At 39.3% G+C, this 25,457-nt stretch overlaps 1 protein-coding gene across 4 annotated transcripts in view; it reads right to left on the bottom strand.

Annotated features, from left to right (window-relative positions):
* The window catches only part of LOC144534514 (diacylglycerol kinase delta), an 84,671-nt gene that overhangs the window by 18,419 nt on the left and 40,795 nt on the right, over positions 1–25,457 (bottom strand). For 3 of the 4 annotated variants that reach the window (XM_078276491.1, XM_078276488.1, XM_078276489.1), the window contains exons 4-15: positions 15,870–15,980; positions 15,520–15,600; positions 12,271–12,375; positions 10,935–11,067; positions 9,254–9,360; positions 8,814–8,939; positions 7,288–7,390; positions 6,615–6,774; positions 6,227–6,335; positions 4,429–4,568; positions 2,540–2,627; positions 801–892 (exon numbers count right to left, since the gene is read on the bottom strand). In XM_078276491.1, the coding sequence (XP_078132617.1) occupies positions 801–892; positions 2,540–2,627; positions 4,429–4,568; positions 6,227–6,335; positions 6,615–6,774; positions 7,288–7,390; positions 8,814–8,939; positions 9,254–9,360; positions 10,935–11,067; positions 12,271–12,375; positions 15,520–15,600; positions 15,870–15,980 (1,355 nt within the window). Of the gene's footprint in view, positions 1–800; positions 893–2,539; positions 2,628–4,428; positions 4,569–6,226; positions 6,336–6,614; positions 6,775–7,287; positions 7,391–8,813; positions 8,940–9,253; positions 9,361–10,934; positions 11,068–12,270; positions 12,376–15,519; positions 15,601–15,869; positions 15,981–22,531; positions 22,954–25,457 lie in introns of those variants that run through there. The other variant, XM_078276490.1, reaches the window with a different exon arrangement.

Below are 25,457 nucleotides of genomic sequence, written 5' to 3'. Positions count from 1 at the left end.
GCAACTGCCTACTCCTTGTACACCTTAGTATAAACTGCCGCCATTCTTAATATAACAACTTATTAAGATTCCAGGTGAAACTGCAACTTACAACAACTTACTTACAGTTCAATTTGTACTTGAACTGATATCTATTTTGATTTCCATCATGTGTTTAGTGTTTCTCTTGACCGTTAGCTAAATGAAACCAGTTAAAATTCCACTGTAAGATTTTAAAAAGTAAACATTTCGAAGCAGGAAAGACACATTTTCTTTTTCCGACGACACCGGAGTTATGTTTAAATAAAAACTGGCTCAGAGTGCGTCCTAAAGTCCCCGAAGTGTGCTGCAGGTCTCCAATTGGCAGCGGTTTAAAAACACACACACACACACACACACACACACACACACAGTGGAGAAAAGTGCTCTGTAATGGCTGCTCGACTCTTCCCAAAGGAAGACTACTAATGTACTAATGCACTAAAGATGACCCTTAAATACTGATTCATCTGTCTCTTTCACTTACAGCTGGGCAGCACTTACTGTCCCCTCTGTGTGTGTGTGTGTGTGTGTGTGTGTGTGTGTGTGTGTGTGTGTCCGCCCGTCCTTAGGGAGCAAAGCAAAAATCAATACTCATTGACCAGACACTCACTTGCCTCTTTTTGTCTGCCTCTTTCTCTCATCATCTCTCGTCTTTATTCTCCTTTTCCCTCCTAACTTTCACCCTGCCATCTTTATTCTCATCTTCCAGCCTTCACCTGCTTTCTCCTGGCTCCTACTTCCCCCCTGTCCCTGTTTCTGAAGGCATTCGTGGCACGTACTTGGCAGAGGAAATGACGTCACTGTGTTTGTCTGAGTCCAGGATCTTGGCGAGGTGGGAGGCCACAGAGTCTGCATACTGAGTGATGTGGACCTGAGAGAGAGAAAGAGACTTCAGCTTTTTTTTGGATGCAGTCAAACCTCACGTAGGAATGATTCCTTATTAAGTTGGTCTTTAAATTTTCAACTAGATTTCAGCCTCTTTTTTTTTTTTTTAGCTGTGTGGCGGCCTTCAGCTGAAAATTCACAATCTTTAATGAGATTTAAATACAGTACAACAGAGATCTTCAACAAGGGGTCCGGGACCCCTAGGTAGTCCTCAGACTTACTGCAGGGGGGCCGCCAAATTATTGTAAGTTTTTTTTTTTAAATTAAAATGTCTTAACATAATAGTAGCAAATATAAATAAGCTTACTTAAACTAAAACTAACATTTTTGATACTGGCATATAGGTAAGGTAGTCCCTAAGGTAGCCATCCACAGATACCGTTAATAAGGATTCACTGTGCCACATCTATGTTTAACATTAAAAGATGACATATAAAATCAAGCCGACAATTATTATTTTAATAGCTTATGCACTAAAAAGGTATACAAAAAGGTGTTAGGCCACCCCCACGTGTTACTGAGGCCCAGTTTATATAATAATATGTGTAGTAGGGGGTCCCTGCTCCATCTCTCTCTCAGTTAAGGGGTCCTTGGCTTAAAAAACGTTGAAGACCCCTGCTGTACAAGGTTTGCTAATGGGATTTTGAACAAACATATTGCTAAAAAACTAAGTAAAATGTAATCTTGGTTGAAAGGTGTAGCATGGGCGAAGGAAGAACCCATACAATGTTGGAGCTGATCCGCATCACGGGGCGGATACACAAATCATTTTTGGTTTTCACTAACACGCGCTCTCCCGAGTGCCCTTCTAGTTTAATTCTTAGATTATCAAGAAATATATTTTATTAAAGATATTTATTTTGTAGGTGGTGTTTTTTTTATTTTTATTTTTTTTTAGATTGTATGGTTTCTATCCTGTTTATGTATAAAAAAAACATTTTATTTTCCCCCGTTTATAATGTGCCTTTGTCATTCAACCATTTCTTAACTTTTCAGTCATGACTTTAGGAAAAATACTCAATGTGATTTTACCCATCAGTCATTTGAAAACGTTGACTGGAGACAGAATAAAAGACAGAATAACTCTAAGTCAATATAGCACCTTCTACGTACTTGCAAACCAACAGTCCACAAAAAGACTATTGCGGTCTGCCCATGCCCAAAAGACATGACTGGTGAAGGTTTGGGGTGCTGTCATTGGCTTTTTCAGTTGATTGGATCAGCCTTAAACTTAGTGACAAATGACTGATGAGAGCCTTAAAGTCTTTAAACTGGAAAGAATCTGATCGCTCCACTGGCAAATATTACTTAAATTATCCATCTGAGTAATGAATGAATTAGTGGTGAGAAACTGGCTATGCAGGTGCAGAATCATGCTGTAATTTTAAAACTACAGCATGCGCTTTAACTACCAGACAGATTTGGGAGTTGAGAAGCAGCTTTTAGATTAAAATGTAAACTACACTCCCTGTGGTTTAGGTCTGATTGCTTTAGCTGCCAGCTGCCAGACTCAATTGATTCTCAGTGAATGCTTTTGAAAATAATTTCTTGGAGCTTGCGAGATCTGGCTGCGTGGGGCTAATTTATGGACACCATCTGTCAAAAAGCAAACAGCTTCCTGAAAGTAATTTACCTGCAGAGGAGAATCAAGACTGTCGTCTTCTTTCACTATCGGTGTGCGTTTAGTGGTTGCGGGCACCTCGTACGTCATCACACTCCATCTAAAAAGACACACAAAGACACACACCGAAGTCAAGCATCAGAGAATAAACTTTATTATCAGCTAATCAGATCAATATAGAAGGACAGGACACGGGGAATTAAAACATGCAGCGTGCATGTCGTTTTCATAACTGTGATTGTGCCGCTGATAAAAACACCACAATCCATATATAATTGAAGGATCAAGAAGTCAGTTAACACCTGCAAAACATAATTTTTTTTTTACCTATTTGAATTATGTACTTTTAATTAAAGTAAGGAGTAGTTTGACATATGGGAAATACACTTATTCACTTTCTTGCCAAAGTTAGCTGAAAAGATTGATGCCACTCTAATGTCTGTACAGCAAATATGAAGATACAGCCAGGTTAGCTTAGCTTAGCACAAAGACTGTAAATGGGAGAACCAGTTAGCCTGGCTATGTCCAAAGGAATGTGCCTACCAGCAACTCTAAAGTATGATTTATGCTTCTGCGAAGGCTCCACCCAGAGCTTTCTCCGTAGCCTACGTGAGTGGCCTGAAGTTTATACTTGTGCGTTGGTGTGTGCGCCGATCTCGGAGACCAGAAGGGCCAGCATGTGTGTGTGTGTGTGTGTGGGGAGTGTGTGGTAGAGCAAGTGAAAGATTGACGGCGATTAACTAGAGCACCGACTCTAGAGTCATAGTGAGAGAAACAAAGTGTCTCCCTGTGCTTTCTGACCACGATGGGAAAGCTGTAGCAGGAAAGGTTATCCCTCTCCTTGATTTCATGTTGTTTATGGAGAAGGAGAACCAGGAAATTAGTCGGGGGAAATGCAACGCTACCAGGCCACAGCCGAGTGACATGCGTTGCGTAGTCACATTTGCACGTCAGGCTACGGCATAGGGTCCGTATCTCCACGTACCTACGTATGTAGCCACGGCGTCGATTTAACGCAGAAGCATAAATCAAGCTTTACGGTAAAGGGTTATATGTCAGACTATTTCTTGGCAGGGAACAGCGTTAAGCTCTGCCAAAGATTGTTTATTAGGTAAAAGAAGCACCACTCTGTAACACCTCTGTACAACCACAAGTGGACTTTTTTTGTAGTCCTAACACCCCCCAATGGAGTGATATGCTTCTCTCTAGCTGATTGTGTTACGTCAATGTCAGGACTTGTATTCTGTCAGTCAAATTTTCTTTCATAGCAATAATTTTAAGCTTATGGACTTTACAGTTTTAAATGGGAGCCTTCAGTATTTTGATCAGGTAGCTTGTGGAAAAATAAGGAGGGATGCATTTTCTGAGCTTTCAGTAGCCAATTATGAACTAATGCTGCTTAATGTTCAACAATGTGGCATGACATGGTATTTTTAATGTTGCTTATGAATCTTTCCCAGAGGTATAAAAAGAAATAAACAGCCTGTAGTACTTTTAGGTAATTATCTTTGTTGCTTCGACTATTGCTCGCTAGTGTCTGCTGCCCTTGAGAAATAAGGAAGGATCTAAGCAAGATCAAATTTGTTCTTTTGGGATTTCCTCCATCATCCAGTTGCAAAGAAAAACTCCTGCACACTGTCTAACTTGCAAAAATCATCCAGGCCAGTTTTCCTCTCAGTCATTATGATACTGTAGCTTAAAAGGAATTCAGTCCTCAGTCTACCTGGAATGGACTGAAGAACATAATAAGAAAGCCTTAAGAGGAAAGCAAAGCAAACAATGGACGGGCAAACTTGGTTAGACACTGTACCTTGCTGGGAACAAACAGTGCTAACCATATTGCTCTCTCTCTCTCTCTCTCTCTCTCTCACTCTCTCTCTCTCTCTCTCTCTCTCTCTCACCGGTCCAGCATTTTGGTGGTGGCTCTCTCCAGCTTCTCCAGGATCTGCAGCAGCTGAGCATCGTCGTCACAGAGGCCACCCCAGCCCAGAACCCGAGCCAGGTCGTTACCCGTGCCCAGAGGCAACACGCCCAGCTGGCACTGTAATGTAAGACAATATGTCATCTACAAACAAATTGATTTAATCCAATTTTCAAATGATTTATGTCTCATCTTTCTAAATCACAAAGAGAGTGGGGAACCACTGTAAGTCAGATACTACAGATTTGTGGGCACAAATACAATTCAGGTGTTTAACATGGACTAAAAACTCTAAAACAAACACATTTATATCCAAACATTAGACCTTTATTCTCTTGGTAAACATAAGCACACTAGTTGCAGTCCTTACACTGCTATTTAGGGACACATATGAAAAGTTACAGTTATAAATTAAATTAAATGAATAATTTAAATTATTATTAATCAAAATCTTCTGTTCTCTTTATTTTGGGTTTCAATTGACAACAGTAGACAAGCATTAAAGTAATGCAGGTGTCTACTGTGCCAATCAGAAGAAACAGATAAAAAAATGTTCTTTTGAATTATGAAATTGAAAAAATAAAATGGTAAGATATATAATTGATCACTTCTGTCAGAATCCTACAAATTAGAGGAATGGGTTTGTTACAGAAGTATAGGATGGAGATGATTATTAGTCTGCCCTAAATTTCCTCCTCAAGGACAAAAAAAAATAGTTTTGAACTGTAACATCTTGCAACATAAAGACAAATAGTCTTTAGATTGTGATTATAGAGGCAAAGCATACCAACGTGAAAATCTTGAGGAAAAAATGTGAGAAACATTACACTGGCTGACACGTCGTTAAGTGTTTAATCTGATATTACCTGAAAATTATTAAAACTGATTTGAATGCCACTTAAGTATCCAAATTAAACACTAATTTGAAAATTAAAAAAACATGTTATCCGACATGGCATTCATTGATCTTGATTACTTCCATGACATTAATGAATTAGTTTAGTTAATCAGTGTATCATTGTGTCATTTTACCCATTGCCACCCTCACTTTCTCTTTGACCCTGTCCTCCCCTGACATTCTTTATTTATTGTGTCCTTTCTCTTTCTCTCTATTTCCTAATTCACTTCCTTGTTGGCTTTTGAGTCTTGTCCAAATGTTACTCGCCACATGTTCAACACTATTTCCATTTCAGGTTTGAGGACAGCAAAAGCAGGGTTTTACGGCAGTAAGCATGATCGGTCCATGTCCAGTAAAGTCCATGAGTCTGTAAATCTATGCATGTGCCTGTTATTTCTGACAATTTGATAAACAAAAAATGTATATAATGCTGTAACCCCAATTAACAAAACTGGTTAAAAAAGTTATATCATTTTTTAATAAATCACCAGCCTGACTCTAAAACTGAGATTAACTCTGATATTCAAGTTTATGTTGTGCTTGTTCAATGGTTGTTTGGTAAATTGCTCTTAAACACATTTAGAGAGGATTTGAATCGCTATTTTTATTCTCAATGCTTATCATTTTGGCACTGTTGATTTTCCTTTGGTGGCTGGCTAAAACATCTTTGCGGGATGCCAACAGTTCCTCTATGCAAAGTATTTTCCAAAAACTGGAAAATACTTTAGGTTTAGGAACACCATTAGGTTTTTTATCATTTGCAACATGAGCACAAGAGGTAGCTTTCCACTTCGTCTTGCCCAACAGCATTCTCCACAGTTACCTTCAATGTTATATCATCATCCTTCCTCCTCCTCCTCCTCCTCCTCGTCGCTCTCACCTGTTTATGGAGGTTGAGTTTATCCAGCTCTGAGAGCACCCAGCCCACGCTGCCATCTCCTCCGCACACCAGGATACGAAATGTCACAAACTTCTGGAAAAGGCGCAGGCTGCGGGAGGAGGAGAAAGTGGGATGGGATGGGAGGATGAGGAGAGGAAGAGGAGGAAGCAAAAAGCACAAAATGTTAAGAGGTAGATGTCATGAAAAGGCAGCAACAGTACAGCATCAGTACATGCATTGAACCAGTCGTGACAAACTAGAAACTCCCACTAGTGAAGCAATCAACTAGTAGAAAAAAGGGCTGTTAACAAGTAAAATGTAAGACTTTTCTGCTACATTTAAGCTTATTATTTCATTAATAATTGATGTACTATAATTTCGTAAGTACCCGAGCTCTGGTCCTCCATTCATCAGGTCAAAGACTTGAGCTGGGTTGAGGAGCTGCTTGAATTTACGGAGGAACTTCACTCCCTGGTTGTCTCCGCTTTTGGAGTTGACCAGGACCAGGAGAGGACTGGAGCACGACGCTGAGGTGGCCTTCCAGAAGCCTGAAAGGAAATCAATTAACAGGTTTTGAAAAACTAGAAAACTATCTAGCTTTCAAATTCAAGTCCAAATGTTGGCAATCACACACGGTTCATGTTGAGAAAGCTGTATTTTATGGATCCTGGAGAACTGGGATTGTGTCAGAATTGTCCATTTCTAATGACAGATACCTTTTTGTGTAATTTGATGTAATTCTTTGGCTGTTGTGTTGCAAATATTCGTCTTTTCTTCAAATTTCTACTAGAAAGGTTTGTCCAAGCATGATAGAATTTAAAATGTTAATTTTTTTTGTATTTGCTATACAGTTGCCGACAGTAGAAAAAAAAATCAAAGGGTAATTTGCAATGTCACGCCCTCTGCATCCAAAGGATTTAGACCACTGGAGGTGAAAGGTGACATTCCTGATCTTTGAACCTACTGTATATGCAGTACTATGAACAAAAGAGCCTGTGTGTGTGTGTGTGTGTGTGTGTGTGTGTGTGTGTGTGTGTGTGTGTGTGTGAGAGGTGTCATACCATCTGAGTCGATGCTGTTAAGTGCAGTGGGAGGGATGATTGACACTCGATATTGACCCAAGGGACACACCTTACCCATTTGTTCTTTACAGCTGTTGTGGACCTACACACACACACACACACACACACACACACACACACACACACACACACAAAGTCAGTGGTCACCATAGTAATTCTATATTTCAGTAGAAGCAGAAAGGTCATTACATCCCTCTGAAAACCACCATAGGTCAGTTCTGTAACCTTTACAAATACCACTCTGATTCATTTGTGCATGTGTTTCTGTGTGCGTGTGCTGAAGATCAGACTTATTAATGTGTGTTCATTTGCTCTAAACACTTGCTCTTACCACTCAAAAGCAATTCAGCCTTTGCCAAGCGGAACTGCAAGACAGAGTAAGGTTACATCTCCATGACTGTTTGTGTCTTAAAGGACAATTCTACTGAACTGTTCTGGTGGATTTTGAAATGAATGCTGTCTTGTTAACGCATACTAAAGTGAAGGTTGCTCAGTCCATAAAATGTAGCTTTATTTTGCCTTTCATTATATGAACTACAGCAGCGTAGTGCTTTGGTTTGTCTTTTGCACAGGAACATTTTTCTCTTGATGTTGCAGGAGGCGGTCAGAGCATCGGGTCAGACTGAGATACCCCGAAGCTGACAGAAATTCATCCGCCCTGTTTCATTCCTCATTTCTAACCTGTCCTCCTCCTCTTCACCTTGGGGATCTGGCTGCCATCTTAAAACTTAACCACAGTCAGTGTATTACCTACAGTAGATGGCAATTGCACGGCCCCAGTAATTTTACCTCGCAAAACACGAGAGTTGCTGATTTACCGCTGCCTAGATCAATTAGTTGGTTTGTGTTGTGTGACTTTGGAGAGCGAGTTAAGAACAATAAAAAAAGCTTGGGAGCACATCTCACTCTGACTGCACTGAAAGTCACAATTTCCTGTGCATATATCAACATGTCAGATTGTTTGGAGAACAAACGGAAGAAAATGTTATCTTATGTATTAATAATAATGAGATATTCCAACTTCTACTTCATACAGTTTTAAATCAAAAAACAATATACTGTGTATATTGGAAACTGCAGTAAATGAAAACATTTTCTTTTCCAATATTTCATGTTTTCCACTGACAAATGTTGCACTTTTGTTTTGAAGGTAGTATCACAACCCTTCCTGTATTATCTTTGATAGTTGCTTTGGCAGTTAGAGATTCACTAGAAGTCAATATTTGGGACATGTAGATCAAAACTTTTGCCTACTTCACACATGGCGTGTCTTCCCACCAGAAAAGTAATTAATTAAGACCAATTCTACTGGCACAGACTCTAGTACCATGGACATCAGTCAATTTATAGCATTACTGTTTGATTTAAAATTCATGTAAAAACTGTCTAGGGTAAGATCAACTGAAAATAACTCTCAGCTAGTAGTGATGTCCTAAATAAACACTAACACTGATTTGACAAGACAGTTTTCTGACAGGATGGATCCACGATTTAATCGCACTTACGATGGCTTTGCACCAGAGGCAGCGCCAGTCCTGCAGCCGCCGCACGCTGCCACAGTTCTTGTCACACACCACACATTTGGCACTGACCGGCAGATTGCCTTCCAGCCACTGGTGGGACATAAACACCTGGGGAAATATGCAAAAATACTGAGAACTTGAGGCATCAACTGCCCTGAGACAAAGCTCATTTGACTTGAAGTCATGATAAATCGGGCATATATTTTTTGCTATTTGCATGCAAAGATCTATGGAAATCCAAAAAGTTGTGTATTATAATTTGCATGCTTTTCCATCCTGGGTAACGTACTGTATACTAACAGTTATATTCAGTCTTTTAAGTGATCATGTTTTAGCTTTGGCACACAATCTAAACTCATAGTCAATTAAACTGAAGCTTTCTATAGTCACAACATTGTTTTTGTTGACATGTTTTGTCTCACCCCTTCCTCATCCTCAATGATGTCATTTCCTATTGACGCCAGTGTGGTCCATTTGCAGTTGTTGGTGGAGCGAACTGCACAGCGTTTATGAGCCTTGAACTTACAAACTGTGGAGGAAAAATCAATAAATGTCATGTTAAACAAACTCAAATAAATTCCCTTGGCAATTAAATTCCAAAAAGCATATGAACATGAAGCGCTGGGCAAGTTATACCCTTTTTTCACACTGTAATTTAGCATTTTTTGCAACTTAAAGATAGACAAGGGCCAATAAGTTTGCACTTGTGGTTCTGTGCTGTGATAAATCTAACCACCAAATGTCTACTATTTATTCTGAATCAGAAGTTGTTGGACAATTTCGAAAAAAAATTTGGATGAACGATGGATCAATTATTCACCGTTTAAGCTTTGCTGTCATTAAAACTTCTGGTTTGGTACCAATAACGTTCACATGAATCAAGATAACATTTTGATGTTGATGTTATTTATAAATGGTTGTCTATATTTTTGTTCATTCCAATTATTTTGTTCCGATCTATAGGAATTAAGTAAAATGACATGACAAATCAAGAACAAATTAATTGGTAGAGCATAGGGCTGAACGATGAATCGTTTTCAAATCGACATCGCGATTTGAAAGAATGCGATTAGCTAATCGTGATGGCTGCGATTAATCAAATGTGCAAAATTTATTTAAATGTTTGGTTAACATTTGATTTAACATTTTTTATTTCTCTTTTTATTATTATATTTACTGTTCTTTTCATAATCTAAATGCTGGAATAATGTTACATATCACAGATTGTTTACAGAAATGTCGTATTTTCAGTGGAATTTTCATTTATTTTTTGTAACTTTATTTAACATGATCGTAGAAGGTGCAATATGTCGATGCTGCTATTGAACTGAGGAATATCAGAAATGTCAGTGTAGAGGAAAGTAGGATTATTGTTTTATTGGAATTGTTTTTATTATTATAACTTTAGCTTTTGTGTTAAATGTTCTGTGTTTGACTGGCCAATGTTCCATGCTTATTAAAAGAAAAACACTTATTGCTGGCAATTTATATCCATGTGCTCATCCTTGCATAAGAATATAGAGCCGTTTTGATGGTGTCTCATGTTATAATGCTCCATGACATGTTTTATCTGTTACACACTGAATATTAAACTTAAGCTAAACTTTTTATTTTTTTTTTAAAATCGCAAATCGAATTGTAATCGCAATATTTGGCAGAAAAATCGCAACTACATTTTTTTCCCCCAAATCGTTCAGCCCTAGTAGAGCATTATAATTCATAACAGACAACATCAAGATTTTGCTCCGAAATTTATCAATAATGTGTACTGACAACTGACCTAAAAACCCTGCATGTGTGTGTTTTACTGCTGATATGAGAGAGGTGAGGAATGTAACCAAGGTGTCAGTGTATCAAACCCGTGATGAAACCTGCCTCGCCCTGCAATAAGGAGAAATAAACCTACTTCTGTACTTTCAGTCAGCTGCTCTATATGCTTTTCTATAATGACGGTCAGTTAAGAGGACACAAAAAATCCCAGACATTTACGTGGGAGAACAAATAGATATTTGTCATAATATGTGGTTAGGTCAAAACTATTGGTATTGGCCCTTGGTGCGTCTTTAATTGTGGGTATTTGTGTGTATGTGTTTGCTTATGTACCTTCACAGGACAGACCGTGGGAGGTGACGCCTGGCAGAGCCTCCCTGCAGACGTTGCAGAAGGTCGGCCTGGCGTGCGAGCAGGCGTACCAGTTGTGCATCCCAGAGAAATGCTCCATGTTGAACTGGCTGGCCTGGGGGGGGGGGTGGGGGGGTGAATATGGAAGGAGAAGACAACTACATCAGCATTCCATGTTAAACTGGCTGGGCTTTCAGAGGTGGAAACACAGAAATCATCGGAGTGCTACATGAGAAAATCTAGCCTGGGGAAAGAGAGATATTACAGGATGGGACAATGACTTTTTAAATTTCATGCTGAACTGCACAGCCAGATTAAGCATGGATGCATGGATAAGAAACTGACATCAGATGTACATATTAAACTTTGTGGCCCCGGGATTAAAACAAGGATTGACGATATTAATGCTACGGCTGACTGGCCTGAGCAAAAGAGGTATATTTAGAATATTTTACTGCTTTACCTTGCTATCAGACAGCCCTTGTAGCAGCAGCTAAAATACTGTACGTTTAGCTGCTGCCCCCGTCCACAGCAGTACATTGCTTAGCTTCCGTATTGGTACACTTACCTGCCTTTTTCAAACTGGGGGCGTGCCGGCCACCATCTACTGTGGGTAACACACTAAATATGTATAAGTACCTCATACAACTCCACTTCAAGACTGTGACATCAGTGGTGTTAAACCAAACTTCCAATACAAAATAATCCACGTTCTATCGTCTTTCTTTCCATAAAGTGTTCACAGCTCTAGAGATATCAAAATGTCCAATCAGAAATAAGAATTCATTTGGAGATGCTATCCACGTTTTGATCTGCACCCTCACAAACTTGCAGAATAGGGAGGAACACCACATCAAGTAGAATAAATGGAGGTATATGACAATGACATAAATTAAAAACCTTAAATGAAAGTGAGGAACAATAAAAGCCCAAAACCTGAGAGAATTTCAGCTTAGCTAGAATGGCAGCTTACAGTCTTTAGCTCTCTTTATATGATATATATATATATATATATATATATATATATATATATATATATATATATATATATATATATATATATATATATATATAAATAAAATAAAGGATACTTTGAGAAAAGAACAGATGGGAGAAGAATTAAGAAGTGATGTGTGAAGCCTGTTCTCATTAAAATAGATTAAACACTAGCTTCTTATCAAAGGATCATCAACTTGGCACATATTTAATATTCTGATGTCAGCCTGCAGAATAAATAACAATTTCTAATTTCAGCCTTCTGAATAAATAACAATATTAGAACATGAAGAGACTGCTGGAGAGATGAAAAAACACTAACCTCATAGGTTTCCCATTTCTGGACAGATTTAAGAGCGCCGATCCAGTCCTCCATTTCCTTCCTGCTCTCGGCACATAACATTAGTTTGCGAAATGGCGTGATCAGCTAAGAAAACAAAATGGAAAAGCGCAAGAATGAAAGTCTGAGCTTAGAAGTGAAATATTTTATTTATATATCTCATCTGCAGCCAAATCTATGCACCTAATGTATTCATTTGTCAACATCACATCACATTATTGGGATTCTACAGCCATGCTATAGCAGCTCTGTGAAGCTAAATGATATCGTCAGCATGCTAACATTCTCACAATGACAATGCTAAAATGCTGATGTTGAGCAGGTATGCTAACATTAGATAATTAGCGCTAAACACAAAGTGACAAATTACTTTTTTTTTTCTGGTGCGCAGGCAAAAGTATCTTGTGTAGGGTGACCAGATTTCCCGGAACTAAAACCGAGACACTTTGCGCGTGACCGTAGTGCTCGTGCACGCACGCGCTTTTTAACGTGAACATGTGCCAGCCCAGGTCAGACATAGACACAGACAGATTAGACACAAATTTGCCAACAGCACACATAGGCCTACTGCTCACATACATTTTCTTGGTATGTAGCCTATCTAAGAAATACTATTAAAATACATTGAGTGAGTTTCATGTGGGACTAACTTTATTTTTCAGAATTAAAGCATTCTTTTCGAAAATGAACCCACTGAACTTGTGAAAAACTGTGTGAAAAGGTATTTTTCACTGCATGGCACTTAAATTATTTGGAACTGCTGCCACAGGCTTGAACTAAAGTTACAGCAACACTTTACGGTAAGGGTACATGAATTATGAATTCATGCATGAATTAATTCATGATTTGTGCATTACTTTAATCATCAGGAATTAAGTTCATAACCTCTCATTCGTGATCTCATGCATGAACAACACATCAACTAAAGCATTAGGTAAGGTGGGTACATCATTATGCACAAGTTGTGTTCAAATTGCATAGTGATGAACACATTTTTTTGCAGAAAAATAAATAATCATAATTCCTAATGATGTGCCCACGTACCTAATGCTTTAGTTGTGTTGTTCATGTATGAGTATGAGAGACTATAAACACATCAATTCCTGATGATTCATGGGATATTAAGGAATGCAGTAACACATTAATCATTATTTACATAATGCATAATAATACATAGCCTACATCAATTAATTCATGCATGAGTTCATGATCATTCATGTACCCTTACCGTAAAGTGTTACCAGTGTTATTCTAACCAACAACAACACACACACACACACACACACACACACACACACACACACACACACACACACACACACACAGAAATGTAATCTCATTTGATAGAGCAGATAGCTTCCCTATTGGAAACATTAATTCCGTATATTTGTTAGAGTGAATTTGCTCAAGAATCAATGTGTTGGCTGAAAGCCTACTGTGAAATTGCGCACAGGTGTCAGCAAAATTGGCCCATGTGACGAGAAGCCCCTTTAAGGTGGGAATGGTCATGCGGTTCCTCTCGTCAGTCCATGTGTTGTTCATGAGCGAAAAGATCCGCTCAACGGGAGCATTTGTGCCCGGTAGACACATGGCGAACTGACAAAGGAGACCTACATTTTTGAACGGAATCTCCCTGCTTTTGAAATACATTTCCACGGGACATTCCAAAACGCTTAACGTGAAAAAGCTTAATGTGGTTTAATGTACCTAAACAACGATCAGTGATCAGCAAATTTCTCATGGCCATATCGTCTCATGAACACTTGAGCCTGTCAAAAAAACTAAACTGAAAAACGATTATAGAAGTTATCTCACATTAAGGTTTTCTTCTTCATTGCATGGCGCTTATGGCGAGGAAAAAGCTTAACGTGGTTTAATGTACCTAAACAATGATCAATGATTACCAAATTTCTCTTTCATATTGCTCCTCATAACCACTGAAAACTGTCAAAAAATAGAACCCAAAGTCCAATTATTATGGACGTTATCTAACATTAAGCGTTTCTGCTTCACATTTTCAGCAGGGCATCCGAGTGGCTGTGGGTTTACTCTCCATGGTTCTCATGGGCTTTATAAGTCCTACCATGAAAAAGCTTAATGTGGTTTAATGTACCTAAACAACGATCAATGATCACCATATTTCTCTCTCATATTGCTCCTCATAACCACTGAAAACTGTCAAAGAAATCTAACCCAAAGTCCAATTATTATGGACGTTATCTGACATTAAGCGTTTCTGCTTCATTAAGGAAAAAGCATAACGTGGTTTAACGTACCTAAACAATGATCAATGATCAAATGAGAAATTTGGTAATCACTGATCGTTTAGGTACATTAAACCATGTTAAGCTTTTTCACGTTTTAGAATGTCCCCATTTCCACCCAGCGCTCATCCGCTGACTTTCCAGCGGACCTGGAGTGACTGGTTAAAATAAGAAAAATAAGAAGAGGCATTGCAACAATGTTTACAAATATAGCCTACATTGTAACGCTGGCTGCACAGATTATGCAGACCGCTACGACTGGCTGACAGCTTAATTAGTCTTTCTACATGGGTTTAGTTAATGACTGGGCTATAATAAGACCATGTCGGCTATGTAATCGCTGACAACCGGGACAATGTCATAGTGGTTGGTGTAAACCGGGACATTTTAGCGTCCCGACAGGCTTTTGTCGTGACTCGGGACACGCAATTCAAAATCGGGACTGTCCCGGTCAAACAGGGACGTCTGGTCACCCTAATCTTGTGCTCACAAGAAACCGATCTAAGGCTAACGTTATGTGGCTAAAGTTAATATTTCACATTCACAGCAGTTAACAGTTGCCTTATCATCTTTAAGTTTGTTGATGACACTATCAGGTACATTTCGTTGCGTTTTAAGGAAGATGAATACCTTCTCCTCGGCGGCCATTCTGACTACTACTCAGATTGGTTTCTTGTGCACACCAGAAAAAAAAATTCCCATGTCCCTTTAGAGACTCCGTACATACGTGATGATTGAGAGGGACTATTTAGTTTGAGTCAAAAAATGTTTTTGGGAAAATCCTACTCTTTGTGCCTTTAAAGAAACATGACCATCTGTACCAAATAGCATGGCAATCTATCCAATAGTTGTCAAGGTTTTTCAGTCTGGACCAAACTCTTGTCGTAACTTGCCATTAAAATCTAAGCCAACTGTACAGTTTTTTAATACTTTACGCCACATTTTTGAGACCAGTCTTGTTGCTTACCGTGAAGCTGTTGTTGATGTTCTTGGTGCTGGTCTCGGCCACACTGGCGTCTGATAGGTCCACTTCATCAAAAATCAAAGACTGATGGGAGGAAAAACAAAAAAATGCAAAAATCAGCTTCATCTGCTTTTCTTGTAGCATATTCAGGTACTGTACAAACAATCACACATTGTCTTTCCCCTCACACCTGTCAATCACATAAATCACATGTAAATCCTTCTTTGATGCGTAATCTCATGACTGTTTCTAACTTTTGATTTTGGTTTCACGGTTTACTGAATTGTATTTAAATGCTTACAAATGCCATAAACATTTTGTGCTGCTGTAAGAAGTATCACACATTATTGTACCTTGCAGTCCTTGGCATAGTAGAGGGTCCTGCCTCTGAGTTTGAAGTATCTCCTCTTCCATCTTTGGAAAGAACTGGTCTGCTTTAACAGGATTCCCTCCTTCACACTTTTCTGTAGTGAGACAGAGAAAGGACAAAAAAAGGGGGCGAGATTGGAGGAGGGAAAAAAAAACAGACATTAGTGCATCCAGATCCTGTGAATAACTAAAGTGACAGCTGTTCTTCCTGGAGTTTGGATAGTGTCACTAGGATGGCTCATTTTTGTCTTTGCAGAGATGAGCAGAGAGGTTCTCACTGAATCTGTCAAGATAGGAGACACTCAGAAATGTTTACTGAAAGGACTATACCTGTGTTTGTGTGCAGTTTCAAACCCCTGCCAGTCATTTACCGAATGTATATGTTATTAATTTATCTGTTAAATAAGAAAAGGAGGAAGCTACGGTTGGCTTGGTGTCCGTGCAGTATGTGTGTGTCGATAAGAGAGTAAATACAGCAAAAACATAAGAGGTATTGTTCTGTACTGCGATTATAGGAGCAACAGTGATGGTGTGATGCAGTAAGTAGGATGTGCAGCCATCCGTGTCTGCATGAGAATTGTTAACACGGCAAGCGCATGATTTGATTTGATTTGATACCATGGATATCAGGTTTGTCTGCGTCTCTGCTCATCATGCACTCATTCTTTCTCTCTCTCCATTCATGAGTACATGCCCTGAGAGGATAGAATGCATCATGGGTAATCAATTTGAGCTAGGACATCAGAGGGTCACCATGGAGATCCTCATTTCTCGAACAAGAGGATACCCAGGCCTAGGTGCCGGCGCAGGCACATACACATACTAGCACGCACGCACACACGCCCATGTGTGTGTTACCGCTGTGTGTCTATAATACTTTCATTACAGAATGTCAACTCTCCCTGGGGTTTTCACATACAGCATGAAAGCGGAGTGATTTAGTTGGGAATGTTTGAATTAGTGCCATCCTATAGTTCCTTAAAACAGGAATATGGTTGCTTAAAACATTTCTTAAAAAAAAAAAGAAAAAAAGAAAAAAAACACGATTAAGAAAATGATACAATAACCTGTGCTAGAATAACCATTTAAGAGAAAATAATAAACATTTTCAATATATTTCTAAAAATGTGTCCCATATTATCAGGATGACTTACATGAAATGACTAATCATGCTGCTCTTTTGCAAAAGCCTTCAGGACAAATACCTGCATGCTGTAATGAGCAATCACAGTGAGTAAGGTCATCTAATTATCACCCAGTTCCCCGGTTTTATTTACGTCATCTGAAATTAAACAACTGGCACTGCAACTACAAACTGTGGGCAAAGGTAAACTGTGTCAACCTGTATCAACGATGTTGAAATAGTACTGTAATGGTGTGATTGCAATCATAAGCGTTGCCATTTGGTTTTAATGTTCAGACTGAGTACAATAACGTCTCCAAATATATCTTGTGTAAACTTGTGACTGGTTCTGGTTGTTTTGTTTTACATTGAATGTAGCAGCAAAATAGGGCAACATTCCTATATCATAAACATAGAGAGCTCTCAATGTCAAGGAGTACAAGGGTGAGACATGTATTGACATGTAACACTATTTTACGACCACAGAATGAAATGACAAAGAAGTGATTAAAAGGAAAGTAGGAGAGAGGTGGAGCGGATATTGTCTTTGTTATCTCCAAATCAGGAGCAAACTGCTAAATTGCGCTGTAATAAAAAAGACAGGACAGGCAATGACAAAAGACTCCCTGCTTTTCACAACACAGGTATGTTGTTTATCTAGCGCAATCAACCAGAGTTCTCAACGAGGTTGACCCAGGGCAGTTGGCTAAGCAGTAACTTGGCAGGGTCTCCGGATCGGTGTATGATCTGGGAAATCTGCCCTGTAGGAAAAAATTCCAAGACTCAGACGGGAGGTTTGCCACCTGCATGACAACTACCAACAAGCCAACAGCAAGATGAAGTGTGTAAACTTTTTAAATGGAGGGCAGAAACTAAAAGTGTGCCTGTGTGTGTGTGCCTGTGTGTGTGTGTGCCTGTGTGTGCCTGTGTGTGTGTGTGCCTGTGTGTGTGTGTGTGTGTGTGTGTGTGTGTGTGTAAGTGACAAAGCAAAAAACACAATGTGATAATGGTATCACGCTTCCACCTCATCTGGGTTCTATCTGGATACAAGACACATGAAATGACAGGAGTAAATGGGGCCTTAGTTAACGTTATTCTACAAAAAAATATTTCAATGCATCACTGGGTTTGGCCTTAATACAAGCACGCATGCATGTTGCACATTTTCACTTCCTCATAAACACAATGCTAATTAAGTACGCTATAAATAACCAAGCTCTTTCCTATGCTCGCTGCGACACAACCTAATGACCTAATTCTAAGTAGTCTTATCTTAACACTACAGTTTTTCAGTTAGGGTGCATTTTCAAGCTAAATGAAGCGAGTGAGTGTGTTGAGCATAAGCTTGTAAAGTTGCTAGGATATCAAATCTCAAGTTTGTCAAATTTGTACTTTTGTTTACTATCTATTAATTTAACACCGACAGCAGTTTGTAATATTTGGTTAAGCTAGCGATTAAAAAACATGCTTATATATATTTATTTTGTTTTTGTTTTTGGTCTTAGCTTGTAAGCGGTGTTGCTAGCATCTCCTGCATTACTGTATCTTGCACAGTGGTTAGTTAGTTGACTAATTGAGCATGTTATCCTACAGTAACTATGAGGACCAATTATCTTGAATCAGTGGCCTTGCTGTTGGTGCAGTTAGAGGTTAGGTTTTTTTCACTTCTTTCTTCCCTCTTTTACAATCTCCCCCCATGTTTAGATCACTGATGATCTAAACATCTTTGTTGATCACTGCACCTTTGTAATTTGTCTTCTTTACATATATTTACTTCTCTCTCTCTTTCAGTTTCTCTTTCAGCTGCATTATTTCTGTTTACACCTCTCATTCCCTCATCTATCTTTCTGGTTTTCTCTCTGTCCTCTTCGTCTTTTTCTGTGTCACTTTCTCTGGCAGTCTGTTGTTGCAGTAATGGCCTTGGCTGTCTGAACAGACAGAGTAATACAGGGTTAGAAGCACCTCCGAAACCAGTGTTCAAATCTAATGCAATGCTCCATCACTATCTGATTTCCCAATCGCATGTTTGCGTGTGTTTGTGTGTCCATGAGATATCCCAGCTTGTAATGACATAAATAGAGCTTCTGGTGCTCCCACAGTGCATGCTTCTTTCTTAGAATAAATGTGCGTTTGTACCCTGCGGGAGAGCAAATCTCATATTGTCACAATGTTCCAGAGAGAGAGAAAGCGGAAGAAGGGGAAGGATTGATGGTGGAAACCATGACAGATAGCCCAATGGCATGGATCATTAGCGAAGCGAGATAGGAAAAAGAAACAGAGCTGTGACAGTGGCGAGGAGCGAAGGGAAACAACACAAAAAGGTACAATGCAGGAATTACAACAAACAGGGACTCTGGCGAGTCGACATGAAAGAGAATAAAACAAAAGAACAAGGCAATGCCTTGAGGAAGAACAAAGAAGAAAACATAAAAGAAGGTGTTATGGTCTCTTCTGACTGAACCACCTGACACGTCAGAGATAATGCCGAGGTGCAACACCCCTCTTCCACCACGAATCAGGCTAATCAGTGGTTGCCACAGCAAAACTAATAGGAGTCGTCAGTCAAGAAGCTAATCAGAGTGGTTTTTGATTGACAAAAGCAGCTAAAGACATAGCAACCACTGATATAGCTAAGGGACGTACAGTACTGTAAGTAAGTAAGGACCCAACTTAGGATATTGCAATCTAGGCTTGAAACTTAAAAAGGGGCTGCAATTTAATCCCCAGCTGCTAACATCTGGCTAGGCTAGCTTACTTTCCTGTGGAAATATCTTTGAGCCATTTAGCAGAACAAAACAAATGCAAGATATATGGAAACACTTGAGTATTTGAGTTTAAAATATTAAAAACTTGTGGTTAAAGATAATGCTAAATTGAATTGATAAAGCATTCAGATTTAATAAAATGCTATTGAACTGCCCTGTGTGTGTGTGTGTGTGTGTGTGTGTGTGTGTGTGTGTGTATGTATATCTACATCTAGTTAAAACTACTACTGTCTAATACAACAACATGTACAAACAAACATGTTTTACATGAGTGTTTCTAATATTTTGTCCACCCTATTTATATCAATGTGGGTAGCCTAAATATTAGAAACATCTCTCAGAATACAACTCAACCTACAGCCTCAGAATGTACCATTAAGTTGAATCAACACCTCTCAACTGTTCAACAAAAACAGAACATCATAACTTTCACGAAGGGAGGATTTATAGCAGGGCTGTTGTATTAGACGGAATTAGATTTAGCGAGTGGTACGTAATAAACTGGAATATAATGAATAACATATAGGGAAGTAACCCACAAGCCTTGAGCAATACCAAAAGGTAAAGTAAGCATAATCACATGTCGAGCAATCCAATCTTATTTACGTTCAAAGGATCGAAGCCACCATATATTCACCTCAGTCATACTTCATGACACATGCTAAAGATGCACAAACGAAAAGTGTTATGTGGACTGAACGCCACCAAGATGGTAACTAGCAAGAATGAACACTGGGAGTTTAGAGAGACAAAGGTTACATTATGTGTGTTGCAAGTGTGTACTTTTATGGTGCCACTTTTGGGGGGAGCGTTATCAAAAAACTGAGGAGGGTAGATTTAGTTAGCATCTGGTAAACAACGCTGTAATCTGCATTACTGGTATGACTGTGACCTGTAACAATGGCATTTGGAGCTTTGGAGATAATCTTGCAGGCAATAAAACCTTCCTCTACCACAATCTGGGTGCAAAGTTTAGCCACGAACACAGGATTACTATTGAGACAGGTGATATAGAATAAACTAGACGTTCACGTTATTATGCACATATTTTTATGCTGCAACATGTCTGACCTTCTCACAACACCTCCACAGGGCCATTTCCGTAACTAATAATTTTAATCAAGTAGCCTGATTGAATAAGGCTTCCTTTGGATTGGCTACTGTGCAGAGAGGCATATCAGCAAAGCATAAGAAGCACACGTGTACTGTGCATATGCCTGCATAAACAAAACTATAGTGTATGCAAAGGGAAGGTTCTGCACCAGCTTACCGTCATACTGTCGCCACACCCTTGATGGTGTTTTCCTCTCCTCTCCAGCTGAGAGATGTTGTCAGACACATCAGTGCATTCATTAGAGCAGGACTAATCCATCACAACAATCAGCCCTAGTACACACACAAGCTGCAGTAGATATGCACACAAAAGCACATTAACATGTAAACTTACTCATCTGCAAAATGCGCACAGTCAAACAGAGCTCTGAAGTCCACCCACAAACAAATCACACACAGTCCTGCATGACTGATCAACAAATCACTGTTTTTTTTTAAATTATTTCCTTGACAAGCCGAGTGACCTGAAGACTAATATGTGGACATCTAACCACGTTTGTTGGCTGAGAAAAAGCACAGCTTCATGTGGTTCTTTACCATCAGGAGTTCAAGGTGATTTACTGTAATGAACACTAGCTGCCACTGATAAGGGCAGAATAATAGGCAAGATGAAGTCTGCCATTCCAAAAGAAGCACTTCACTATATTACTTATTTCTTGCTGTCAGTTTTGTATTTAAATGTTACGTTATCAAGTTATGAAAAGTAATATACATGTCTATCTATCAAAACAAATTGTGTGTTTGTATGTACATTTATTGTTTGTTTTGTTTGAGAAACCGAGAGTGATGCATTGCTCATGGATCTAGTCTGGCTTTAGACTACGTATCAATGAATCTATTAGTTGTTCTTTTTTTAAACTGATTTATCCTGCAGTCTATAAATTGGCACAAAAATTGACAGAGTGATGTCTTCAATGTCTTTTTAGTATCAACCACTTAAATCAACCCTCAAGGAAAAGGCAGGAGATAATCTTTATATGTGTCTTTTTGTCAACAAATCCCATGAAAAGACCAAAACAAACAATACATTGATCAAACTCACAAGCAGAGTCTGTGTAGTCAAAGCCTGATATAACTTATTCCGGTGCTCCATTTAAAACTCATATATGAGATACAAAGAAAATGGTCCTCCCAAAAGACCCATTTAATATATAATGTGTACTGTTGGCTAAAAACTATAGTGCCAGCTGTTTTAGGAAATTACTGAGCCTTTAATATGAAAGTAAGTACATATTTGTGAACCTATTTGTGAAGATTTACATCCTCAGTAAGAACAAACTGGCTTAAGACAATAAGAAAAACATAAAATATTGCCAGCCTTATCCTTTGAAAAATAAAAAAGGTGAAAGTAAATAGTTTCTTCTATACCACCATGATTTCATCCTTATCTCATAAAATGGCACATGGGTGACCACACATTTGCCAGCCCAAAACTAACTTTGAACCAACACAAAATCGCTACACACTGCTGGAGCTTCCTGTGCTTCCCAAAGTCTGTTAGAACAAAACCACAATAAGCCAAGTTACCTGCAGTGTGTATGCTAGCAACATCACCTTTAAAACAGGTTCATAATATCGTCTATCCAAAATGTAGTGTCAGTCGAAGGGGTCTTTGGGTTCAACATTTTGTTTCTCTCACACTGACCTCTTTCACCTGGAGACTCTCAAGGGATTTCTCGATGTGACTGGACTCCAGTTCGTCCTCATGGCTGAACTGGTCGTTGTCCCCTTGCCCTCTTCCCTCACAGCGAAACAACAGGGGCGCCAGGCAGCACCCACTGGTCTGACACAACCCCAGCATTGGCAGCCCCTGCTGATGACCTCGCTGTCTGTACTAGCTACGCAATACTAATACAGTCCAATGATAAAGCCTTTACTTCCAGTGGCACAATGACTCTCTCAACTTTTGCTCTTTTTTGATGCTATTTGGATCGTTCTCCACCCATCTTTTTCTTCTTGACAAAGATTTCTTCTACCTTTTTACACTAAATTTCCCTCTAACCCCTCTCTATATCGCTCCTTTACACACCCACGCCTCAGCAGTAACACAGCAGCAGCTCCTCAGACAATACAATCCTACTTCCTCCATCTCAAACTTCCCTAGTCAGTTAGCCACACCCACTCAGGTGTTCAGTAGGACACACACACACACACACACACACACACACACACACACACACAGGAGATAAGGCGGAGCATGCAAATGAGCTCTTCTACATGACACACACCTTAGAGGAGTGGTGTGTGTCTGTGTGTTCATGTAAGAACAAGCCTATTTCCCTGAGGCTATAAATAGAACTGGAAGAACCTGTCTGTTTGGCAATGGGAGCAAACACAAACACACACACACACACAGAGGACAATGGCTGCTTCTGCTTGAATGCTGATTTAGGGCACGAGATAACTTTAAAGACACACTCACACATGCAGGAATGTGCACGCGCACGCACACACACACACACACACACACACACACACACACGTCAAATTGATGGGAAGGTTAATGGCATCCCACTCTGCTTAAGAGAGCTGGAAACGTCACTGTGATCACACAAACTCCCACCGGCCCTGACTGTGTGTGTGCGCGCACGCGTGCATGCGTGTGTTGGTGTGTGTATGTGTTAACGTCTGCTGTCTACGCGCCGTTATCGGACTGCTTTCAGTGTCAGATCAGTGTCTCATCTGCCAAGGCAAATTACAGAAAGTGTGTGTGTGTGTGTGTGTATGTGTGTGTGTGTGTGTTTTCTGCCAGTCGGCATATCATTCCTTCTTTTATACACAGAAACAGGCTGTTCCCTGCAAACTCACTCACTGACACCAACACTCTCTCTCACTCTCCCTGTCTGTCCTTCTGTCTCTCTCTTTCTCTCAATTCCCTACAGTCATTTTTTTTCCCCTTTCACTTTTCCTTTCCAAAAACTTTTTTTTTCTCCCACCCCCATCTTTTTCTCCATCCAAATCCCTCGTGGTTAAAATCAATTCAGAATCAGGTCAAAGGGATTCATTGGCGAGTCATGTAGCAAAAGCTATTGAGGTGAAATGACTGATAATAGGCATGCCATCTCTGTCTAGTCCATTTGTGCTGCTGACAAGAAAAAGGGCAGATAGAAACATGTAGGCCACCCAGGGTCCATGCTGCTTCATTAGTGATCACGATCTAATTTTATACGTGTTAATGTTACAAAAAAGTTATTAATTTACACATTTTGTCAGCTTATTTGCGCCAGACAAAGACGACTATGTCTATGTTGAACATGATTAAAGCCATAATTACGTGCCCCTGGGATTCCTGGTTGTATTTCTGTAGCAAAGCGAGCTAAAATGCAGATGGAATTGTTTTAGTTTTCTCAGAAGAAATACTGTAAAAATCAAGGAGAAGAAAGAGCAGAAGGACAGGTAGGAACATTCTCGGCATTTTCATTTTTTAGATGGCATTTGGGACTAGGCCCTTAGCAAGATACACATCTCACTTCTACAGGTCAAAAGTAGTACATCATACCCATATGTCAAAACAACAGCAGCTAGAATTAACCTGAAAGGGCATCCTATCTGTGACAAATACAAACGTGCCCCTGCCTCACTCCTTCACATGTTCCGATTGTGCCCTTCCTGAGCTGAATTTAAACTTCAAAAACCATTTGTGAAGTCAGTGAAATAGATTGTAATGTTGGGGGCCCTTTTCTGTCTTTTTTTCTAGAAACCTGAGACTGTTGTAACTGCTCCTAACTCTTATTACTATTTAATTGGGTTAACGGTAAGTTATGCAAGATGTTTATTTGTAATGTTCCACGTTCATACTCGATGAGTAAACGGCTTGGAAATAAAAGAAACATCCTCAAACATCAATAAGCTTATTGCATATATCGAGACAGCTAATAAGTAACAAGAAATTGCAGAACATAAATGCCAAAGATAGTTTAAGGTCAAGCGCATTTAGAAACTGGGTCTCCATTACATAGCTTGTCCTCCTGTAAGTTTAGTACATATTAGTTCTGCTTAGTATATATTGTGGGGAATGTGGTCTAAATTTTGGGAAAAGCAGTAAAACTGTTAAAAAAAAACACAGTATCATGTTGAGGCCGACATTACCACCGTGTCAAAAAGTGCTGTCTCTTCCGTCATTTCAATGACACCAGCCAAAAACACAAGGTGGTTCTGCTAAAAAGTTAAACCTGGCTCTTTTGCCGCAAACAATCCAACATCATCAGCCAATAGGAATTATGCAAGAGTTATAAGTAACATGAACAAGGTCAATCTACTGTTTACTTTGGAATCATTGAGACGAAGGATCAAACGACCATTAAGTTATCACCAGTGGTGGAATGTAACGAAGTACAAATACTTCATTACTGTACTTAAGTACATTTGTCATGTATCTGTACTTTACTTAAGTAGAATCATATACTGTAGTGTATACTTTTGACTTTTACTTCGTTACATTTTACAGCAATTATCTATACTTTCTACTCCACTACATTTCTACAACGTTCCGTTACATTTTCTGATCAGTATTGATCAGTGGCAAAGGGCCACAGGTCAGAGCCGAACCCGGGCCTGCTGCGTCGAGGAGT

Source organism: Sander vitreus, chromosome 19, assembly GCF_031162955.1.
Source record: "Sander vitreus isolate 19-12246 chromosome 19, sanVit1, whole genome shotgun sequence".
NCBI classification, from domain to species: domain Eukaryota; kingdom Metazoa; phylum Chordata; class Actinopteri; order Perciformes; family Percidae; genus Sander; species Sander vitreus.
Note: the sequence above shows the minus strand (reverse complement) of the source record. Positions and strands in the feature narration are given on the sequence as shown.